The sequence below is a fragment of the Physella acuta genome, unplaced genomic scaffold, assembly GCF_028476545.2.
Source record: "Physella acuta isolate Inbredline_101_S28 unplaced genomic scaffold, ASM2847654v3 ptg000698l, whole genome shotgun sequence".
Lineage (NCBI taxonomy): Eukaryota > Metazoa > Mollusca > Gastropoda > Physidae > Physella > Physella acuta.
In genome coordinates, this window is record NW_026732217.1 from 516,984 (window position 1) to 535,876 (window position 18,893).

Sequence of the window (18,893 nt, forward strand, 5' to 3'; positions counted from 1 at the left end):
GCATTTTCTTTATAGTTATTTAAATAGTAGTGTATAATTTATTTTCTACTTTTTAGTGCATTATTACATAAAAGCTAGTTATTAAAATGTTTTTCATGAAAAAAATTTCCTGTAATGTTTAATATATCATATATATATATATATATATATATATATATATATATATATATATATATATATATATATATATATATATATATATATATATATATATATATATGTTTTGCTTTAATTACGTAAAGGTGAGGCGGTCAAGGTATGCCAATGCCAATTTGCAGCGTCCAGTTTAAGCGTACACTTTTACTTAACTGTACCAACGAGGAGAACTGATCATCTAGTGTTTAAATCAATGTCTGCTGGTGTTTTAAACATATCTGCTCTGATACTACCAAGATACAATCGAAAATAATGTCACTATTTGATCAACTGACCACCGATACGATAACTTTTTTTAACCAAATAGAAGATAGTATCCACAATATTACAGAAGATCATGAACGCATTCTATCTCAACCTTTATTTTTAACGCTTATAAAGTATTTTATATCGGACCCTGACTATCAAAATTACATGCATCAAGGTTTACCCTATTTGATTATGATTCTCTCGGTTGTATATACTTATTATACTAAAACAAGGATAAATATTTCCTGTTATAACTCTATTAAACAAAGATGTATTTCTTTTTTTATTTACGCAAAAACACCGATTCATTTCTTAGCTGAGATGGACAATAATAATTTGTTAGAAGATCTTATTTCAAGAAAGTATAGTGACATAAATAAATTGGATAACTGCGGGAAAACTCCTTTGCATATCTCCGCTGAAAGGGGCAATACGTTTTTCGGAAATCTTCTATTAAAAGGTGGAGCGGATATCCAAGTGAAAACATCAGGTTTCTTTGGGTCTGGAAAAACCCCTTTACATTTAAGTGCAGAGAAAGGTCACAAAGATTTTGTTGAACTTTTGGTTCAGTGGAAGGCATCTATCAATGAAAAGACTAAGTTTTGTGGTAAAACAGCTTTACATTTGTGCGTAGAAAATGGACATAATGAGATAGCCGACGTTTTGTTAGCTGCAGGTGCTGATGTAAATCTACATGACTATAATAATAGGACAGTTTTGCATATCAGTGCATGTAGTGGAAATAAGAAACTGGTTCAGTCGCTTCTAGAAAGAGGTGCCGATATTAATAAAAAGGATGATTACGGTAGAACAGCTTTACATTACTGCGCAGCAATGGGATATAATGCCATCGTTGATCTTTTGTTAAAATATAAAGCTTCACCAAACATCAGAGACGCCCTGGGTGAAATACCTTTACACTATGCTGCCGTCTACGAGCACCCAAAAACAGTTTCAACTTTGGTGAAATTTACAGATTTTATAGACACGGAAAACTATTGGAACAGAACAGCTTTACACTACAGCACCCTGAGAGGTCACACAGAAGTGGTGACGACGTTACTTGAAACCGGAGCTGGCGTTGACGTCATAGACTATTACGGGAAAACCCCACTGCACTATAGCGCTGAGGGAAACACTGTTGACGTCATGAAAGTGCTCATTCAACATGGCGCCAACCTCGACATTGCTGACACTTCTGGTCAGACAGCCTTGGAAGTGGCCATACAAAATTCAAACGATGACGCTGTTGCAATTCTAAAACGACACGGCGCTGAACTGTTGAAACAAAAGAGAAATAAATTCATGACACCGCTGAGATATATCAGAAGTCTAGTAAACGAAATTATTTGTTGTAAGTTTATTCTGCCTAACTTAAATCAATTACCGTTATAGATTATAGTAATATAAAATATTATTAGTTATTACTTTAAACCAAATAAACCTAAAAGAAACTATTTCGTACTATGAATGATCTAATTTAGTTGATTCTTATTCCTACCAGAAGACTGTGCATAAATTATTACATCATTATCATGTCTTTCCATTGTCTAATGTGCTCTTTATCAAAAATGAAGTCAGATTCCAAGAGCTGCGGGGGGGGGGGGGTGGAGGGGGGTGGGCTTGGAGAGTACTTCTGTTGATAATGTGTGTGGAGCCGGATGTGAGGATAGGGACAGAAATTGTAGCGTAAAATGTGTGCATTTAAAAATTAATTGTTACAAGAATGTTTGTAGTTTTTAAATACTTGTTCCTAATTGTAGTATATGTTCAAAATACCTAACTTAGATATACCGTAAGGACTACGTGAGAACAAACAAGCTGTTTCAAGTCCGAATTTGAGAAGGGGGGGGGCGGCTGTAGATTACAGAAACTAGTATAGGCTGATCGTTGAGTAGGGGTCTGAAATTTTTGGACAATGTGTCGCGATGGTTAGAGTGGGGGTAAAACTCGTCCCCAAAAGCGTTTTCCCATCTAGTTAAATATTTCTTTGTACAAAAGTTACTAATACTTTTAAACCCTGAGCTTAACAGCACGAAAATCGTAATCTTATACATGAGCACCTCCATAAATGTATATTTGAATTTCTTCAGATAGCTGAAGTGACTATAAATTTCTAAACTTTTTACTGATATTTTTTTACAGATATCCTGAGGGTATTAATGCATTTCACAAACACCAGTTTATCAGAAAGTTTTAGACTTTGTACATTTTCTACACCTACAGAAGACGAAAACAAGCATAACTTTGGTAATACTGGAATAGAAGTTTCAGCATCTGAAGATACAAGCTATGTACAAAAAGAAATTGGTGTAACAAATACAACACCCACTACAAGACTAACTACTAATACAACATCAACTAGAACACCATCCACGTATACAACACTAAATACGTATACAACATCAACTGCTAATATAACACCAACTTCTAATACATCACAAACTACAACACCAATTACTTGTATTACATCGACACAATCTGCATGGGCTAAAACTGGCCCAAGTAATGATACTACAGCAGTATTTACCAACACAACAGCAAAAACTACAGACGCCACAAGTGCTACAGAAATAAAATCAGCTGTTGAAACAAAAATCTACCAAACTTCTCTCTATTCTAAATCTACTCACATTAAGTTATCTGAATACAATTCGCGCATTCTAAAAAACACACGAGATAACTCCAGTCCAGTTCAAGAAAGCTTAACACAGACAAAACTTGAAACGTTTGGGGAGAATCGTCAGACATTCTTTGAAAAACATGAATTGTTGGATGACGCATACCGTGCTCAAGAAAATGCAAGTGTACTACGTCAAACAAACGGTAAACATTACTCATTTTAAGACAAAACATTGTTTTTATTCTAAAAGTATTCACTTTGTTCATCTTTTTAATCACAAAGTTCCATTGTTGTTTAGATAAACAGGATGTGATGGTCAAACGCAAAAAGACTAGCACCCTGAAAGTTGCCAAGCAAAAGAAAAGGAGAGGAACAAAAAAGTATGTTATTTTTTTATATTTTCGTTCTTTCTAATTTAAGGATGTAGGCTACGGAATAAACTTCTTAACTATTAAGCCTTATTTATTTATGTGTATATATGTTAGGGTACTTAGAGGAAAATATTTGCAAGCGTCTGAGACTATTCTGAAAGTATGGTTGTTACGGCAACGGCGGCCATCTTGAAAACAAACTTTTATTGAGGTCTCAAAGTTAAATAAACCTGGAGTGATCTCCCCTAATCTTTCTCGAATATTCTTATATAACTCGGAATAAAGACATGATTTTAAATTACTTAAACTTTTAAAAATAGAATAGAATCTCGTAGAAAAAATAATTGCGCACCAAGCAAACGCCAAAACAAAATGAGCATAATAGTGCGCAATATTATTAGTACTTTTTAAATTTACATGCGTTTTTGAGAAATCGGAAATAGCGTAAATTAGTACTTCCGGTCAACAGAAATTACTCAAAATTTGATAGAGGGTAGACAATTAAATCTTTTACATACATGTTAAATTTCATTTATCTATCTGAAATAGTACTCAAGTTATAGGCTTTTGAAAAATTCAAAATAGAAAAAGTACCACTTCCGGTTATTGGAAATCGCTAAAAACTTGATACGTATCTACGATTTTGATAAAATACTTATGTCTGAAAATTCATCAACCTAGCTGTAACGGTACTCAAGTTATCGTGTTTACACACAGACACACACACACACAGACACACAGACATACGGACAAGATTGCAAAATTATGTTTTTTCCGTATCAATTACAATACTTTCTCTATACTTCGTCTGTGTGTTGTGTTGTGTTTGTTTTGTGTTTGTGTTGTGGTTGTGATGTGTTCGTGTTGTGTTGTCTTTGTGTTGCGTTAGTGTTGTGTTTAGTTTTTATCTGTTATGTTCCCAAATTGCTACATTTAAAAAAGGTTTATCATGGCGGAGCACGGGTAGGCAGCTTGTTATTAATATTCATTTTAATTTGAAACAAGAGTCATCATCCTGTTAATGCCTAAGACATAAAGCAGAGTTTATCTGTTTCAATGACCTCGGCCTACAAAAGGATAATGAGGTCAACAGTTTGCCCAGTTGGTAAGAACTCAATGATGTCAGACAATTTCGATCCTGTGATCCGAACTCTTGACTTTCGGGTTAGCAGTCGTTAGCTCTAGCATTTAACCACGTCGTCCCCACAACAAGTGTTTTAGCTTAATAATTTTATGTTGTTTTTTTTATTATTGTCTAAAATAAATTTACCTGAATGTTCGCAAGAAAATCTCTGCATTATGAATTAGTTAAAACTAATTTTATCAATTTAAACCTAAGCCACACGAGGATAGAAAGATAAACAACATTTAAAAATAAAATCAGTTCACACGTGAATCCATATTGGTGTTACTGTTGGAACTTTTGTTATACATTTTAAAATTAGATGTCACAACTAGTCAATTATATACATCACTGCTAAAGGTCGTTAATAACAATGGTTTCATGTAGGCTTACAGTAAGATAATGATTAGTGGGAATCTGGCAAAAGACCTTTGTGACACTCTTGTTTACTAATATAGAAAAAAATATTACGAAGACAAAATAGAGAAATCGTATTTTGAAGTTTAGATAAAATTAAATTACTAATGTCTATACATTTTAGCTATTTTTCTTTAACTTGCTATTATAAGTAAAGCAGAAGCGTAGCGACCTAATACAGCGCCTAAGTCAAACAATCAATTTAGCACCCCCCCCCCTCCAGTATATAGTTATTCACGTTAACAAAAAAAGCTTCTCCCTATTTACAAAGGGTGTTTGCGCCTTTACTTATCCCTGTCCTTTTACAGTTTTTATTTAGATATCACAATTAATGATGGAAATAGTTAATTCCCTCTGGAAAGCAAGGCACTTATGTATTTTCTTAAGTTTGCGTATAATTTATTAATACAGCTCAGAACGATGTTTTTTATTTTCTATCCCGCAGCGGTCGCCCTCTCCTAGCTACCCTCTGAAATAAAAATCTGCATGTAGTGTTTATATTTATAGACCTCACCTGTTACAATGAAAACAATATAATCCCTTTATTTTTCAGCAATATTATAAAGAACTATAATTTGCACTGCAGGCAAATGATCATTGACAAAGTCGACTATCTAACGACAAATGGAAACCAGAACTTTTATTAAGGAAGTCATAATGTCATTACTTATGAAAGGCAGAAATATGTCATTGTTAACATGTTTAGTTGTATGTAAATAGATTAGTATGTACATTTGTAAAAAATAAAAGTAAATGTGATAGACTGAGTTGTAAAAAAACTTTTTTTTAAACTTAAAAATAGCATAGATGACATTTGTTTTAGGGATTAGGTTTCATTAGAACTTAACTATCCATGGGGTAAGTAAAGAAGAGTTCGCCTGTTTTTTTGTAACCTCTGCATATGAAGAGATAGTGTGGTCAGCACTGCTCAGCTGCCTTTACTTTCCCTAACGTGAGTCAAAAGTGGGATGGGTGGACTAATGGACTTGTACCCGAATTCGGGGTCGAGACTTTCGGGCTAGCAGTCGTATGCTCTACCATTCGACCACGTCGTCCCCATAAAATTATGGATCGTGTAAGAGTTATATTACGCTACACTATAATCAAGACCAAATTAAATATACTCAAAGTTTTCACAATTATTATTATTCTTGTATATGTGATGATTTATTCGATTAATAAAAAGATTTTTAAAAAGCACAAAGATATATGTATTTAATTAGGTATACTGAAATATATATATATATATATATATATATATATATATATATATATATATATATATATATATATATATATATATATTTGAATGACAGATTCATTTCGACCCATAAACAATACACAAAGAAGTATTAAGCACGAGAAATCAAGTGAAACAGTACCTAGCGCCCCTGCGCAATCGAACTTTTAGTTTGTCAACTACCAATTGCGTTTGAAATGACCAAGGTGTTTGAAAACATTTCTATGGTTAATGCTTTCTAAAACCATTTTTTTTAAAAACCAATTATAGCCAAGAGATTAAGAGAAGAATTTAAATTAAATTTCAAATGTGGTTCTAGGTCGATCAGTTTAACATTGAAAACCAAACGGAGAGATAGAGAAAAATAGAGACAAACGGGTAAACAGAGACACAGACAGAAAAACAGACAAAAAAATAAAGAGACACACATACAAGCAGACAAACATACAGAAAGAAAGAAAGATAGTTTGATAAACAGACAGACACACGAACAAGCAGACAAACACATGGAACGACGGACAGACGCACTGACAACAGACAGTCAGAAAGACTAACTGACTGCCTCTCTCTCTCACACACACACTGACAGATAGAAAAAAAATTGAATATCTTTAAAATGTTAATTACATTCAAAACCTCCCCGATCCCCGAAGTCCGTGTCCTAAAAATAGCACTAGCCTCACTTAACACGCACGTCTAGTGGTGAGGATTACCTTGAAATAGAGTTCTGAGTGTGGACACCTGTTGAACATTAGACCACACTCAAGGAGTTCGGTCGTGATTACAGTAAGGAAAACAGTTGACAAGATGAAATTATCTACAAGCTTATTTCTGATTTTGGTAGTCGCTTTTACCATCGTGTCTGAAGGTGAGAAATATACTTTTTTTTACCTACTACTAACGTTAGAAAATAATATTGTGATGGTGTTTGATTTGTTGTTGTTTTTTCTGCAATATATTGAGCTTTATTTTGTGGGGAACTCATTCTTCTTGTATTGGTCTTATAATGTTTGAGTGATGTCCCTTGCATGTTATGTTTCCGTTTCCGTATAAAGAATAAACAAGGTACATAAAAATGGCTTCCTCGTCTGTTGTATTATCTGTCTACAATTAAAAGATAACAATCCACTTCATTGGCGACGAGGATTAACCATCCACTAAAAAGAGCACATGCCTACTTAAGAAGAAGCTTGCTATGAGCATATTTGCTAAGTATTTGTAGGATAATGGCGCTATATGGCCAGATAAAAGAATTTAATTCGAATGAAAAAACCATTCATGATTATCTAGATAGGTTAAGCTTTTACCTTGAAGCTAACGACGTGACGATAGAAGCTAAAAAGAGAGCTGTTTTGTTAACAGTCATAGGGCCTCAACAATTTAGGCTATTAAAGGACTTATGCGCACCAGCTAGTCCAATTACCAAGAGCTTTAACGAGCTGAGCAAACTCCTAACAGACCATCATGCGCCTGCACCACCAAAGTTCGTGTGTAGAGCCAGATTTGACGGTAGGACTCGTCAACCAAACGAATCAATATCAGAATATGTTGCTGCTTTACGTCATCTAAGTGAATTCTGTGAATTCGGGGACACGCTGTCTGACAGACTATGTGAAAATTTTGTGACAGGTGTAAACAGCCCTGATGTTCAAAGAAAGTTGCTTCTCGAGTCAGATCTAACATTGGAAAAAAAATACAACTTGCAACTTCATTCCAGCAGTCATCCGATGCGGCCAGATCTCTGGCGCCTTCAGGTATCCATGCAGTAGACAGCAGGTCATTCAACAAACACCAACCCCATCAGAGCAGTTCAACTTATGCTAAACAGCCTGCAAGTTCAAATCCTAGATCTAAATCTAGTAATAATTATCAAAAATGTCATCGATGCAACGGTCCCCATGCATCTCATCAATGCAAGTTTAACAGCAACTTGCTATAAGTGCAGTAAGCAAGGTCACATTGCCAAGGCCTGCTTTGCAAAGTCTTCGTCTGTTGCTAGATCTAGCCAGTCAGGACAGTACAGCAACCAAAGGCAGCACTATGTTAACTGTCACCAAGACAGCCTAACCCAACCAATGAACCACTCTACCAGTGAAAATGCTCAAACTGATCCGCAGCCGGAGTTCAACCTGTTCTCTGTGAAATCAACAAGTCATGCTCCCATCAACGTACTAGTTTGTATCAACGGTAAGAGCATCATCTTCCAACTTGACACGGGAGCATCTCTAACCGTCATCACAAAGAAGGACTTTGACGCTGTCACAGGAGGATCAGTGCCTCTACAACCATGTCAGAAGTGCCTAACAACATACACAGGTGACAATGTTCCGGTGATAGGAGAGTGTATAGTTCATATAAGCTATAATGGTCAAAGTGTTAAACTTCCTCTTCTTGTGGTTGAAGGAAACGGACCACCATTACTAGGTAGGAACTGGTTAGTTGATCTTAAGTTAGACTGGGAAAGTATATTTTCAGTGAACAAAGCAAGAGAATCTAGTTTTACTTCAATAGATAAAGTTGTATCTGAAAATGAAGGTGTCTTTGGTAGTTCAGGGTTACTAAATGATAGGACAGTGAAGATAAGCATTAAAGACACAAATCCAAGATACTGCAAAGCTAGAGTTCCACCTTATGCAATGAGGGATAAAATTGAAAATGAGCTAAGTAGATTGGAATCTAATGGCATCATAAAGAAGGTAGACTATTCCGATTGGGCAACGCCCATTGTGCCAGTGTTAAAGAAGGATGGTTCTGTAAGAATTTGTGGGGACTATAAAGCTACACTGAATAAGCAAATAGAGCTAAATAGGTACCCTATTCTGTGGTAGATTTGTACTTAGATAGATAACACAACAGACGAGGAAGCCATTTTGTACGCCTTGTTTATTCAGCATCGGAAACGGAAGCACATGACATGCAAGGGACATCACTCAAACATTATAAAACCAATACAAGAAGAGTGAGTTCCCCTCAATATAAAGCTCAATATATTATATCCCTTTACCCTTAGTAAATAATAACATAGCTTCCAAGAGAATAAATGATAGTATCTTAAAATCACTTTGCTATTTCCTTCTTTAGTTTAAAACATTAGAATTGCCAAGCAATAATAAAAGAAAGATTGAATAATGATCCCCTTTCCATTTATGACACTTCAAAAGTCAATACAAAACATAATATGCATTCCTTCCGAAAAGTTAAACAATTTAATAAATCACTAAATATATTGTAACATGAGCATTATATGATTTGAATCATTTGGTAGATTAAATCCTTACATACAAATGCAAAATATGCTACAAACATAATTAAAATACAAAACAATTATGTCAAAGTCCTCTTAACCTTTAAAATCAAAGGTCTAACTTATCTGGGACTTTGATTGTCCTGTTTGACCTTCTCAGTGGCTGTTGATTTGGTGACTCAAGATTCTGACCATCTGGACTCTCTAGCTCAGGAAGTCCAGGATCTAAATCATTTACATTTTCTGACTTTAGAATACTTGGTTCACTCATATCAACAGAACTTGGTTGTGGAACAAACTGAGTTGGTGTGAACCGGTCAGATCTTGTGGGATTGATAGGTTCACACTTATTATCTGCGCAAGTTATTTTTAACTGGTCTGCATGTCTACGGACAATAAGTCCATTATTTGTTTTTACTTTATAAGACACAGGTCCTGTACATTGAACAATTTGACCTGGCATCCATTTTTCCTCTCTGAAGTCTGTGAGAAAGGCGTCTCCATAGGTTAGAACTTGCCAGTGAATGACTCCTCTAGTGGGGCACAAGACAGAACTACAGGCTGAGTACAGGGCTGGTAAGTAGGTCACCAACTAGTTCTACGGATCAATAAAACCTGCATGAGCCATAGAACTGGTTGATGACCTACTTACTTACCAGCCCTATAGGGAAGACTGTGTTTGGGTAGTATATAGACTATATGTAGACAATGTTTAGACAATACCTATACAATACGTAGACAATATTTATTATGTAGACATGTGTAGATATGTTTAAAGAGTTATTTGACTTGAATTAGTCAAATGACATCTCTAATTATATGAATTTATGTATACATTTTTAGAAATAATGTTGACAAGTCAGACTTAGCAACAAATTTAGTAACTGTTTTAATTTTTCTTGCGAAATACTGTTTAGCCATAAGGACACGAGTCAATAAATAGGAAACGTGTTTTACCCTTTATTCTTATTGTTTTTCATTCTACTATTTTATCTTGTGAAAATGTAAAACTTAAATTAACAAATGTTTGTTAAGTCAGTTGTACATCATTGACGGTGGCAATTTACTCATTTGATTATGTGCACGCAAAAAAACAAGCTTCGTTTTACTGAAAAACATTTATAAGGTCTCTAAACCATAAGTAAAACAGCTAATACAGAGAATTTTTTTTAAATATTATTTGTCAACATATTTTTAATTCATCTTCACATTTGCATATGTATTTTTAATTATATACTGTAAAGCTAATAAACAAAATATAAACATAACGTGTCTAAAACTTTAAATACAGGCTCCTTCTGTGTTATTGATTTGCTGTTTTAGAAGCCATAAACGTAAACATTGTAGTGAAAGCGACGTAAGCAAACTGAAAAATAGGAAACTTTCAGCCGAGGGTGACGATTGGAATTTTTTTAACAATATTTAGATTTCAACATAACATTCGCAGAGGCGTAGCGACCCTTCCCGGCGCCCGGGGCGAACTTTCAGTTTGGCGCCCCCCCCCTTATATATATATATATATATATATATATATATATATATATATATATATATATATATATATATATATATATATATATATATATATATATATATATATATATATATATATATATATATATATATATACATGTGTGTGTGTATAATTATGTGTGTGTGATAGTGTGTTTATATATAAGCTTGTGTGTGGGTAAGAGTGTATTTGTGTGTGTAAGCGTGTGTGTAAGCGTGTGTGCTACAGTCCGGACAAGGTTTAATAATTACATTGTATGATTTTCATTCCTTAAAACTTTACGACAATTTAATTCCCATTAAGATGCGTTTATCTTTTTTTGCGAAAGATTAGTAATGTCAGTAAAAAAAATAAGCCTGATCTGTGTTAGAGGGTAGTTTGTAGCTAACGCTAATATGTTTAGACCAGCCTTTTATGTTCTAGTTTTGGAAAGATCTCTGTTGTGATATGGTACATAGTTGGATTCGAAGTTTATTAGAGTAAGGACACACAAGTGACATACAAGAAGAAGGTATCAGAAATATTCATTGTTCACATTGGAATACGACATGGGTATTTCGTTGATTGGTTGATGGTATGACAAAACAAGCTAGAGAAAACAAACTGGAATCCAACGGATGTTAACAGCTCGTAGTCTTGGATTTCGCAGATTTGCCCTGCCTTCTCGCACACAGAGTTTCTTCCAGGCATCTCTTCGGGGGGGGGGGGGCGAAGCCCCCCGAAAATTGTTACCGCCCCCCGAACGAAATGAAATTTATATGATTTATATATAGAAAATATATAGCTTTAACAGTGTCCGCCCCCCCCCCCCCCGAAGAAAGTCTACCGCCCCCCCCCGAAAATTTCAAGTGCCCCCCCCCCCCGGAGAAAAAAGTCTGGAAGAAACACTGCTCGCACAACGTCAACAACAAATGCAGAACTAATTGTATTGATTGAAGAAGCAGTAACAATCAATTTAATGATAGCCCATGACGTTCTGATTATAATCAGCAGCAATAAAACGCGTTTTAACACTCTAAGAAAATGTGGAATTCAAATGCATTGTCAAAAAAATTCAATCAGGATCTATAACTAAATGTGGTCTCTTTAACTGTATGGCTTGGAGCTAGATTACAAACAGTGGAATGAAATAAGAGCATGGAAAAAAGTGGTGGATAGTGGCTTAGGGATTCAAGAATCCGTGATATTTAGTTCTCATATAGTTCAGTGATCCAGGTAAGATGTAATGCAATCAGTCAAAAGTATCTGATCTCTCACGTTGAAGTTGAGAGAATCGTAAGAATCTTACAAAGAACTAGTCGCGTCTTTTTTTTTAACAAAACTGGCTAGTGAAATTGTACATTACGCGTTAATACACTTGGTTTCTTTACTAAGTGTTAAGAGAGTTATCTACCCACCAATCCAGTACAAATACTTGCGATGTTTGTTAGCGAAAAAAGCGCCCCCCACCCCCACACACACTCATCACAACCATCTTGGACAAAGTTTGTAGAGCGGTTTTTAACGTAACTAACTTTTTTTAAAAAATGTTACACAATTATACAATGCACAGTACAATTCGTTTCTTTCTGAGGGCTAAAGGTTGTTTACTCAGAATCCAGTGTAATTTCGCTATTTTATTTAGCCTAAAAGCGCCCCCTGCACCATCTTGATAAAAGTCTCTAACGTATTTTACCGTTCAACAATCGTACAATACGTTTTAATACAATTGGTTTCTTTTAATAGTGGTAACGTTTATCGACTCAACAATCTAGTGTAAATTCTTCCGTTTTAAGTCTCGAAAAAGCGCCCCCCCCCCCCCATCTAGGGAAAGCTTCAAAGCGGTTTTGCCGGTCACTGTTTCTTAAGAGTATATGTTTTACATTAAGAAATCAAGGTAGAAAACAGTTAAATCAGTATGTAAAGGCGTGTAGCCATTACATTTCTTAACTTAGACAGTTTATAATTCAAAACTGCAGCATAAAATCAGCTTTAAAAAATTTTTACCACCCCTTTTGGCGCCCCCATAGGGTCGGCGCCCGGGGCGGCCGCCCCCCCCCCCTAGCTACGCCTCTGAACATTCGCAGCTCACCAGACTGAAAGAGTGATCGCAACTTTCTGTGTATCTTTGCTATTCATTAAAGTAATCTTTCAATTCATTTTAGAGATAAACCAAATACTAATTAAGTTGAAATTATTATACTCTAGCGTTGTAATCAGGCACTTATCTGTAGAGATTGAAAGTGATCTCTTCATTACAATTGGATCAAATAGATCAACACAGAACACCAGAACAGTTAGGTAATAAAAGCATAAATAAAGATTATAAAAATGAATAGTTGTATAAGTAATTGAATAAGTTCGTTATTCACAATAGTTATTACGGTCGTGTAGACCAATGAGTTTGATTGCATGGTGCGGTAACTCCACTCATGTTTTTTTTTTTTTTACAAATGTTGGCCAAAGTACATCATGAATGACAGCGATAAACAACCACGAGCCAAAGTTGTGTAGTCATATTGTAGATTAGACTGACCTGAACTAGCTTCTCATTTGTTTTTAAACTGCCCTGTAAATAGGTAGTAGACTATTTGAGCATTTTTAATGCTAAAAAAATCAGAATAATTTCAATTTCAGAAAATCTTTGAAAAATTTTACCAAATCAGTGAGATGTACATTTAAATGTCGATTATCTTAAGAAAAAACAAGTTTCATTTTATGTACATATACAGTGTAAAGTAATTACATAACAAAATATCTTGACCGACACATTATGCAAACAGCTGCTACCCATAGGCGTGGGTTTATCCAATACACGAAGTGGGGAATCCCCAGCGAAACTTTGACCCTTTTGTTTATCTGATCGATGTGTAAACTGTCAGTGTACAAATAAGATTTGGTGTGTGTTCTTTCAATCGCCTGATAGACTGGTTAGAGATCTTCAATCTACGTTGTTGATGTGTTGATTTCGTCAAAAAGGTAGATTATATTTGACTTATTTATGATAAATATATTGTACCTTAAATTGAATACATTTCACTTGTAGTAGTAAATTATTAACAAAATGAGTTATTTTATCGAAAAATAATAATTGTAATAGAAGTCTACTTTTAAAAGAAAATCTCCATCTATGCTTTAGTCTGTTTTGTCTTCTTTAACCTTTCACCCATCAATTATTGATAACACAATTGCTCCGAAGGAAAGCAAAATTGTGTATCTTTTTATCAAGCATCCGAAGCGTATGTTTTCCAACGTCCGAGACTAATTTGATGTTGTTTTTTTAGTTTGAGGTGGGGGCGGTTAGTTTATGAAAGCTACTGTACATATATGTAGTTATTTATCAAATTATTTGTCAATAGATCAATTCTAAACGATCCGGAAACAATACAAACCGAAGATGGTGTCACTCATGAATCAACACACAATTATTTCACAAAAACAATCTGAAGAGATTGGTAGTAACTCTATGTTAAAAGAATTTGTTTCAAGTTTAGGCACTGACATAAACAGTATCAGTTCAGATGGAAAGGCTCCTTTACATCTGTATGCGGAGACCAACAATACAGTGTTGGGGGCACTGTCATTACACGGAGGAGCAGACGTTAATGTCAAAACAAAAGATAATGGTCTAGGAAAAACGCCTTTATATATCAGCGCTGAAAAGGGTCACAAAGAGTTTGTTGAACTTCTGTTGAAATGGAAAGCAAATGTAAATGAACGAAATGGTATTGATCATAATACAGCTTTGCATGCGTGTGTAGGCTTTAAGCATGAATATGAAGATATAGCAATGATTCTGCTGGATGCAGGCGTTGATGTAAATATGGCTAACAGGGAAGGTAAAACAGCTTTACATTTTGCTGCTCATTATGGAAGTATGAGACTCGTCAAACTGCTTATACAAAGAGGCGCGCATATTTATAGAGTTGATAAAAATCATCAAACTGTTTTACATTACTGTGCAGGCGCTGGAAGAAACGATATAGTAGATTTTATACTTGAAGCTGTAGCCTCGGCAGAGAAAACAGCTTTACATAACGCTGTCAAAAGCTGTGATTTTGATACATATTTAATGCTGCTAGGACGTACACCTTTACTTGACACCACAGACGTCTATGGTAAAACAGCTTTACACTACAGCGTACAGGATGAAAATATCGTCTTAACAGAAACTCTGTTGAAAACAAATGCTGCAATAAATATCAGTGACAAAGAAGGTAAAACAGCTTTACACTGCAGCATCGAACTAAAGGACGAAAACGTCATTTTGACAGAAACTCTGTTGAGAGCTGACGCGGCGGTAAATATCAGAGACAAAGATGGTCGAACAACTTTACACTATGCAGTGATATTTGGGCTTAAGAAAACACTACAAACACTGCTGAAATATACAGAATTTCTTATAGTGGGAGACAATTTCAACCAAACACCCTTACACTACAGCTCCAAGAATGGTGACACAGAAATCATGAAGACGCTACTGGATGCTGGAGCTTGCGTTAACTTCAGGGACCATTATGGAAGAACCCCATTGCATTATTTCAATAAGAAGAATGCTTCTTCTGTCCTCGAACTACTAATACTTTATGGTGCTGACATTAACGTTCTTGACTGTTTTTGTCGGACAGTCTTAGATGTGGCTATTTTTGAAAATTGCTATGGTGCTGTTGCAATTCTAAAACAACAATACAATAAGGCATTTAAAGATCACCAAGAGAAAATAAACCCTATGTTGGACTGTTCAACATTTCCAGAAGTAAAATCAACTATTGGTGAGTTTTATCGACAATTTATTTCATGTTTTAATTAATAAGTACATTTACTTGAAATGATGATGATTCCTTCATATCTGCAAAGTAATGCGACAATGTATTATTAAGAATTAAATTATAACGCTACGAATTTTTATTTTTAATTAGAGCACAGTTTTAGCTATAAAGGAACATCAATGCAACAAATAAGCAGTCGCAGTGGGAAAAATTTTACCTTGTTGACGTGAACGCCATTTTTTTTATTAAAAAGAAAATTAAAAGTTTAGAAAGGAAAATAATTGAATTATATTTGCCATGAGATGCAGAGAGTAAATTTGAAGAGAGAAATTGTAAAAACGAACATTAAAAGGGGTATTTAAATACAATAGCACGTTAAGAAAGAAGATGATATATGAATATAAATTTAATTTTTAATCAATACCAGAGTGTTGGTATTATCAGTTGTTTTGTTTTTCATTCATAGAAGAGACTTACTTTACCTAAAGTTTTAATGTATTGCAGCTACAACACCGATAGATTGTGCTACAACGATTCCATGTGTTACTGATGATGTTAGTCCACGTTCTGAGGACACAACAAGCACAACAGCAGGTTCTATCACAACAATAGTTGTTACAACTCCAAGTACGGATACAGCATCAGATACAAATGTAACACCAACAGCTTGTACCACAACAGCTGACGCAACTCATGATACTACTATAGTTACTGATACTATACCAGCTACTGATACTATACCTGCTACTGATACTATACCTGCTACTGATACTATACCTGCTACTGATACTATACCAGCGACATTCACAACCACTATAGCCTACACCACGTCTACACCAGCTACAAGTACAAACTCCACAAAGCAAATTACCAGCTCCACAAATACATCAACAAACACCATCAAAACTACACAGCTTAAACAGCCACATAAGTCAACACATAAAATGTATAAAAGACACCAAAAGTACAACTTCACACAGACAAATCTTGAAACGTTGGGAGAGAAGGGTCAGCCATGCTCTGGAAAACCTGGGGACGACTCATGCAGTGGTAAAAAAATGTTATCTAGACTAGGTCAAACTAAAGGTAATGTCAACATTTTTATCCTTGAATCAGCAAGTATATATTATCGTAAAACTTGAATCTGTTAATTATTGAGATAATACAACTATTTTATTTGTATTTAGATAAACAGGATATGCTGGTCGAACGAGAAAAGACTCCTATCGAAAGTATCTTCCAAAACAAAAGGATAACAAGAAATAAGGATAAAAGAAAGAAAATGTACGTCGAATTTACAATAGTTTAAACATATTTTTTAAGTTGCCTTTTTACTTTTTTTTTCATCAGAACAAAATATAAAAAGAACAAATAGATTTTTTAAAAAGAATTAAATAAATCTGTATTAAACATTCTTTAAAAAAGATTTAAAATGATTACACAATTTACTTTATTAAACTTGCTCCTATTTGAACCTTAAACGTATACAACGCTACCTTTCACGTTAATTTCAGCTTTGATCAATTGATGAGGCACCATTATAGTGATGATATAAAAAATCCCACAAAGAGTATGAGAAACAGTTCGTCCATTTAGCAGCCTAAAAAGAGCGACTATAACCTGTTACGAGGTGGTTCAGCTGATTATCAAGAAGGTAGCGCAAAATATTCTAGAAAACGGAGGCATCAAATACATATGAAGGCCAATAGTTACAGAAGAAAATATTTCTGGAAATATAAAACTTATAAAACATATGATAGGAAAAGATTGAAAAAACCAAATCTAAAATCTACAAGCCTTGATTTAAAAAATTCTCCAAAGCCAAACACATGGGAATGGGGCGACATGGATTATGTCAACGAAACAAAACAAACCAAAACACAAATTCTAACACAGAATGAAATTTCCCTTCCAGTACAAACTGTGCTGGATTCGGTTCAGTGGGCGCTCAGTACTGAAATGACAAAAAATAATGGAAATACAGTAAACACGATTGTGTAAGTAACAATAATTCAATATTTTAGAGAAAAAACTAGGTTGCACATGTATACATAAATATTCACTTATAAGAGGATATGAATGGCTAATCATAATATCTTTATTTATAAATTGAAATTACTTCATAATATTTTAGATGATGTACATATTATCTTTGTTTCAGAAATGTGAATATAAATTACACTGCAAAAATAAGGGACTGCAACGAGGTAAATATAGAGAACGTGAAGTACTTAGCCATAGACGGCAAATTTGGTGGGGAAGACAGGTAGGAGAGGAACATTTTCATTGGACAAATCTGTAGCAGCGTGTGACAGTGCACTCGTGTGCTTAAATCAGATTTTGATTAAGTTGTATTATAATTGTTCTACTCATTTTTAATCTGTGTAAGCTGTTATAATTTAAACTATTTTCTCTTTAATAAAAGTAAAAGTCAAATTAAAACGCATTTGTCAATACTTGTAAAGCCAATTGCATTATTTGTCCGTGGTTTTTTATGTGTATAGAAATTGTTTTCTATTGTCTCACATTTCCATCTAGATTTAGAATATACTAGACCACCCGTCATCCTTTGTATAACTTGGGTTTTCGGGGGTCATCCATAAATGACATCACGTCTGTCACTTATCTTCACAAAAAAACCAGACCCCACATATAAAAAGACTTCACACCTCAGACGTTTTTGTCTTTTAAAACACCGATTTCGGCTGAGCATAGTTTTGACCATACTATCCCTTCATATGCTGAGGTAACAAAAACAGGTTAACTCTACTTCACCTGCCCAATGTCGTTTTCCCCCCCCCCCCCTCAATTTCAACATGTTTTTGTCTTTTAAAAATAAGATTTCGGCTGAGCATGAGTCTGACCACACTATCTCTTTATATGCTGACGTCACAGGTGAACTGTACACTTGCCCAACTCTACTTCACCTGCCCAGTGTCCCGCTAAGTCTCAGACAACATGTTTTTTATCGTTTAAAAAAAAGGTTTCGGCCGAGAATGGCTCTGACTACACTATCCCTTCACATGCTGAGGACACCTGCACTGTATCCCGCCAATGTCCGAAAGGCAACTTTATCATTAACATCAAAAACAAAAATTGGAACAAATATAACATGATCAGAAAATTTGCTTTATAAACTGTATAAACTTTTGAATGGGCAACAAATTTTTCGATTGAAGCCGCCATTATTGTTATAAAAAGTAAATAAT

The 18,893-nt window shown here is 34.7% G+C and overlaps 3 protein-coding genes across 3 annotated transcripts in view; all 3 read left to right on the forward strand.

Moving 5' to 3' along the window:
* LOC131949465 (ankyrin-3-like) overlaps positions 1–18,893 on the forward strand; it is a 124,186-nt gene that overhangs the window by 96,450 nt on the left and 8,843 nt on the right. The gene's annotated exons all lie outside the window — the stretch shown is intronic.
* LOC131949464 (ankyrin repeat domain-containing protein 50-like) lies at positions 727–5,586 on the forward strand. Its single transcript, XM_059311369.1, has 4 exons — positions 727–1,759; positions 2,551–3,231; positions 3,327–3,408; positions 5,493–5,586. The coding sequence occupies exons 1-4, from the start codon at positions 727–729 to the stop codon at positions 5,584–5,586; spliced, it is 1,890 nt and encodes a 629-aa protein (XP_059167352.1).
* On the forward strand, positions 13,821–18,111 carry LOC131949481 (putative ankyrin repeat protein RF_0381). The gene is made up of 5 exons (XM_059311384.1): positions 13,821–13,894; positions 14,275–15,687; positions 16,189–16,968; positions 17,199–17,681; positions 17,846–18,111. Exons 2-3 carry the CDS (start codon positions 14,313–14,315, stop codon positions 16,824–16,826), a joined length of 2,013 nt encoding a protein of 670 aa, XP_059167367.1. The 5' UTR covers positions 13,821–13,894; positions 14,275–14,312; the 3' UTR covers positions 16,827–16,968; positions 17,199–17,681; positions 17,846–18,111.

Bases quoted from the DNA above. Each gene is read 5' to 3' on its own strand.
- LOC131949481 (XM_059311384.1), top strand. From the start codon at position 14,313: ATGGTGTCACTCATGAATCAACACACAATTATTTCACAAAAACAATCT. The intron at 15,688-16,188 runs GTGAGTTTTATC...AATGTATTGCAG, and splicing joins AGAAGTAAAATCAACTATTG to CTACAACACCGATAGATTGT.
- LOC131949464 (XM_059311369.1), top strand. From the start codon at position 727: ATGGACAATAATAATTTGTTAGAAGATCTTATTTCAAGAAAGTATAGT. The intron at 3,232-3,326 runs GTAAACATTACT...ATTGTTGTTTAG, and splicing joins TGTACTACGTCAAACAAACG to ATAAACAGGATGTGATGGTC. The intron at 3,409-5,492 runs GTATGTTATTTT...TTTATTTTTCAG, and splicing joins AAAAGGAGAGGAACAAAAAA to CAATATTATAAAGAACTATA.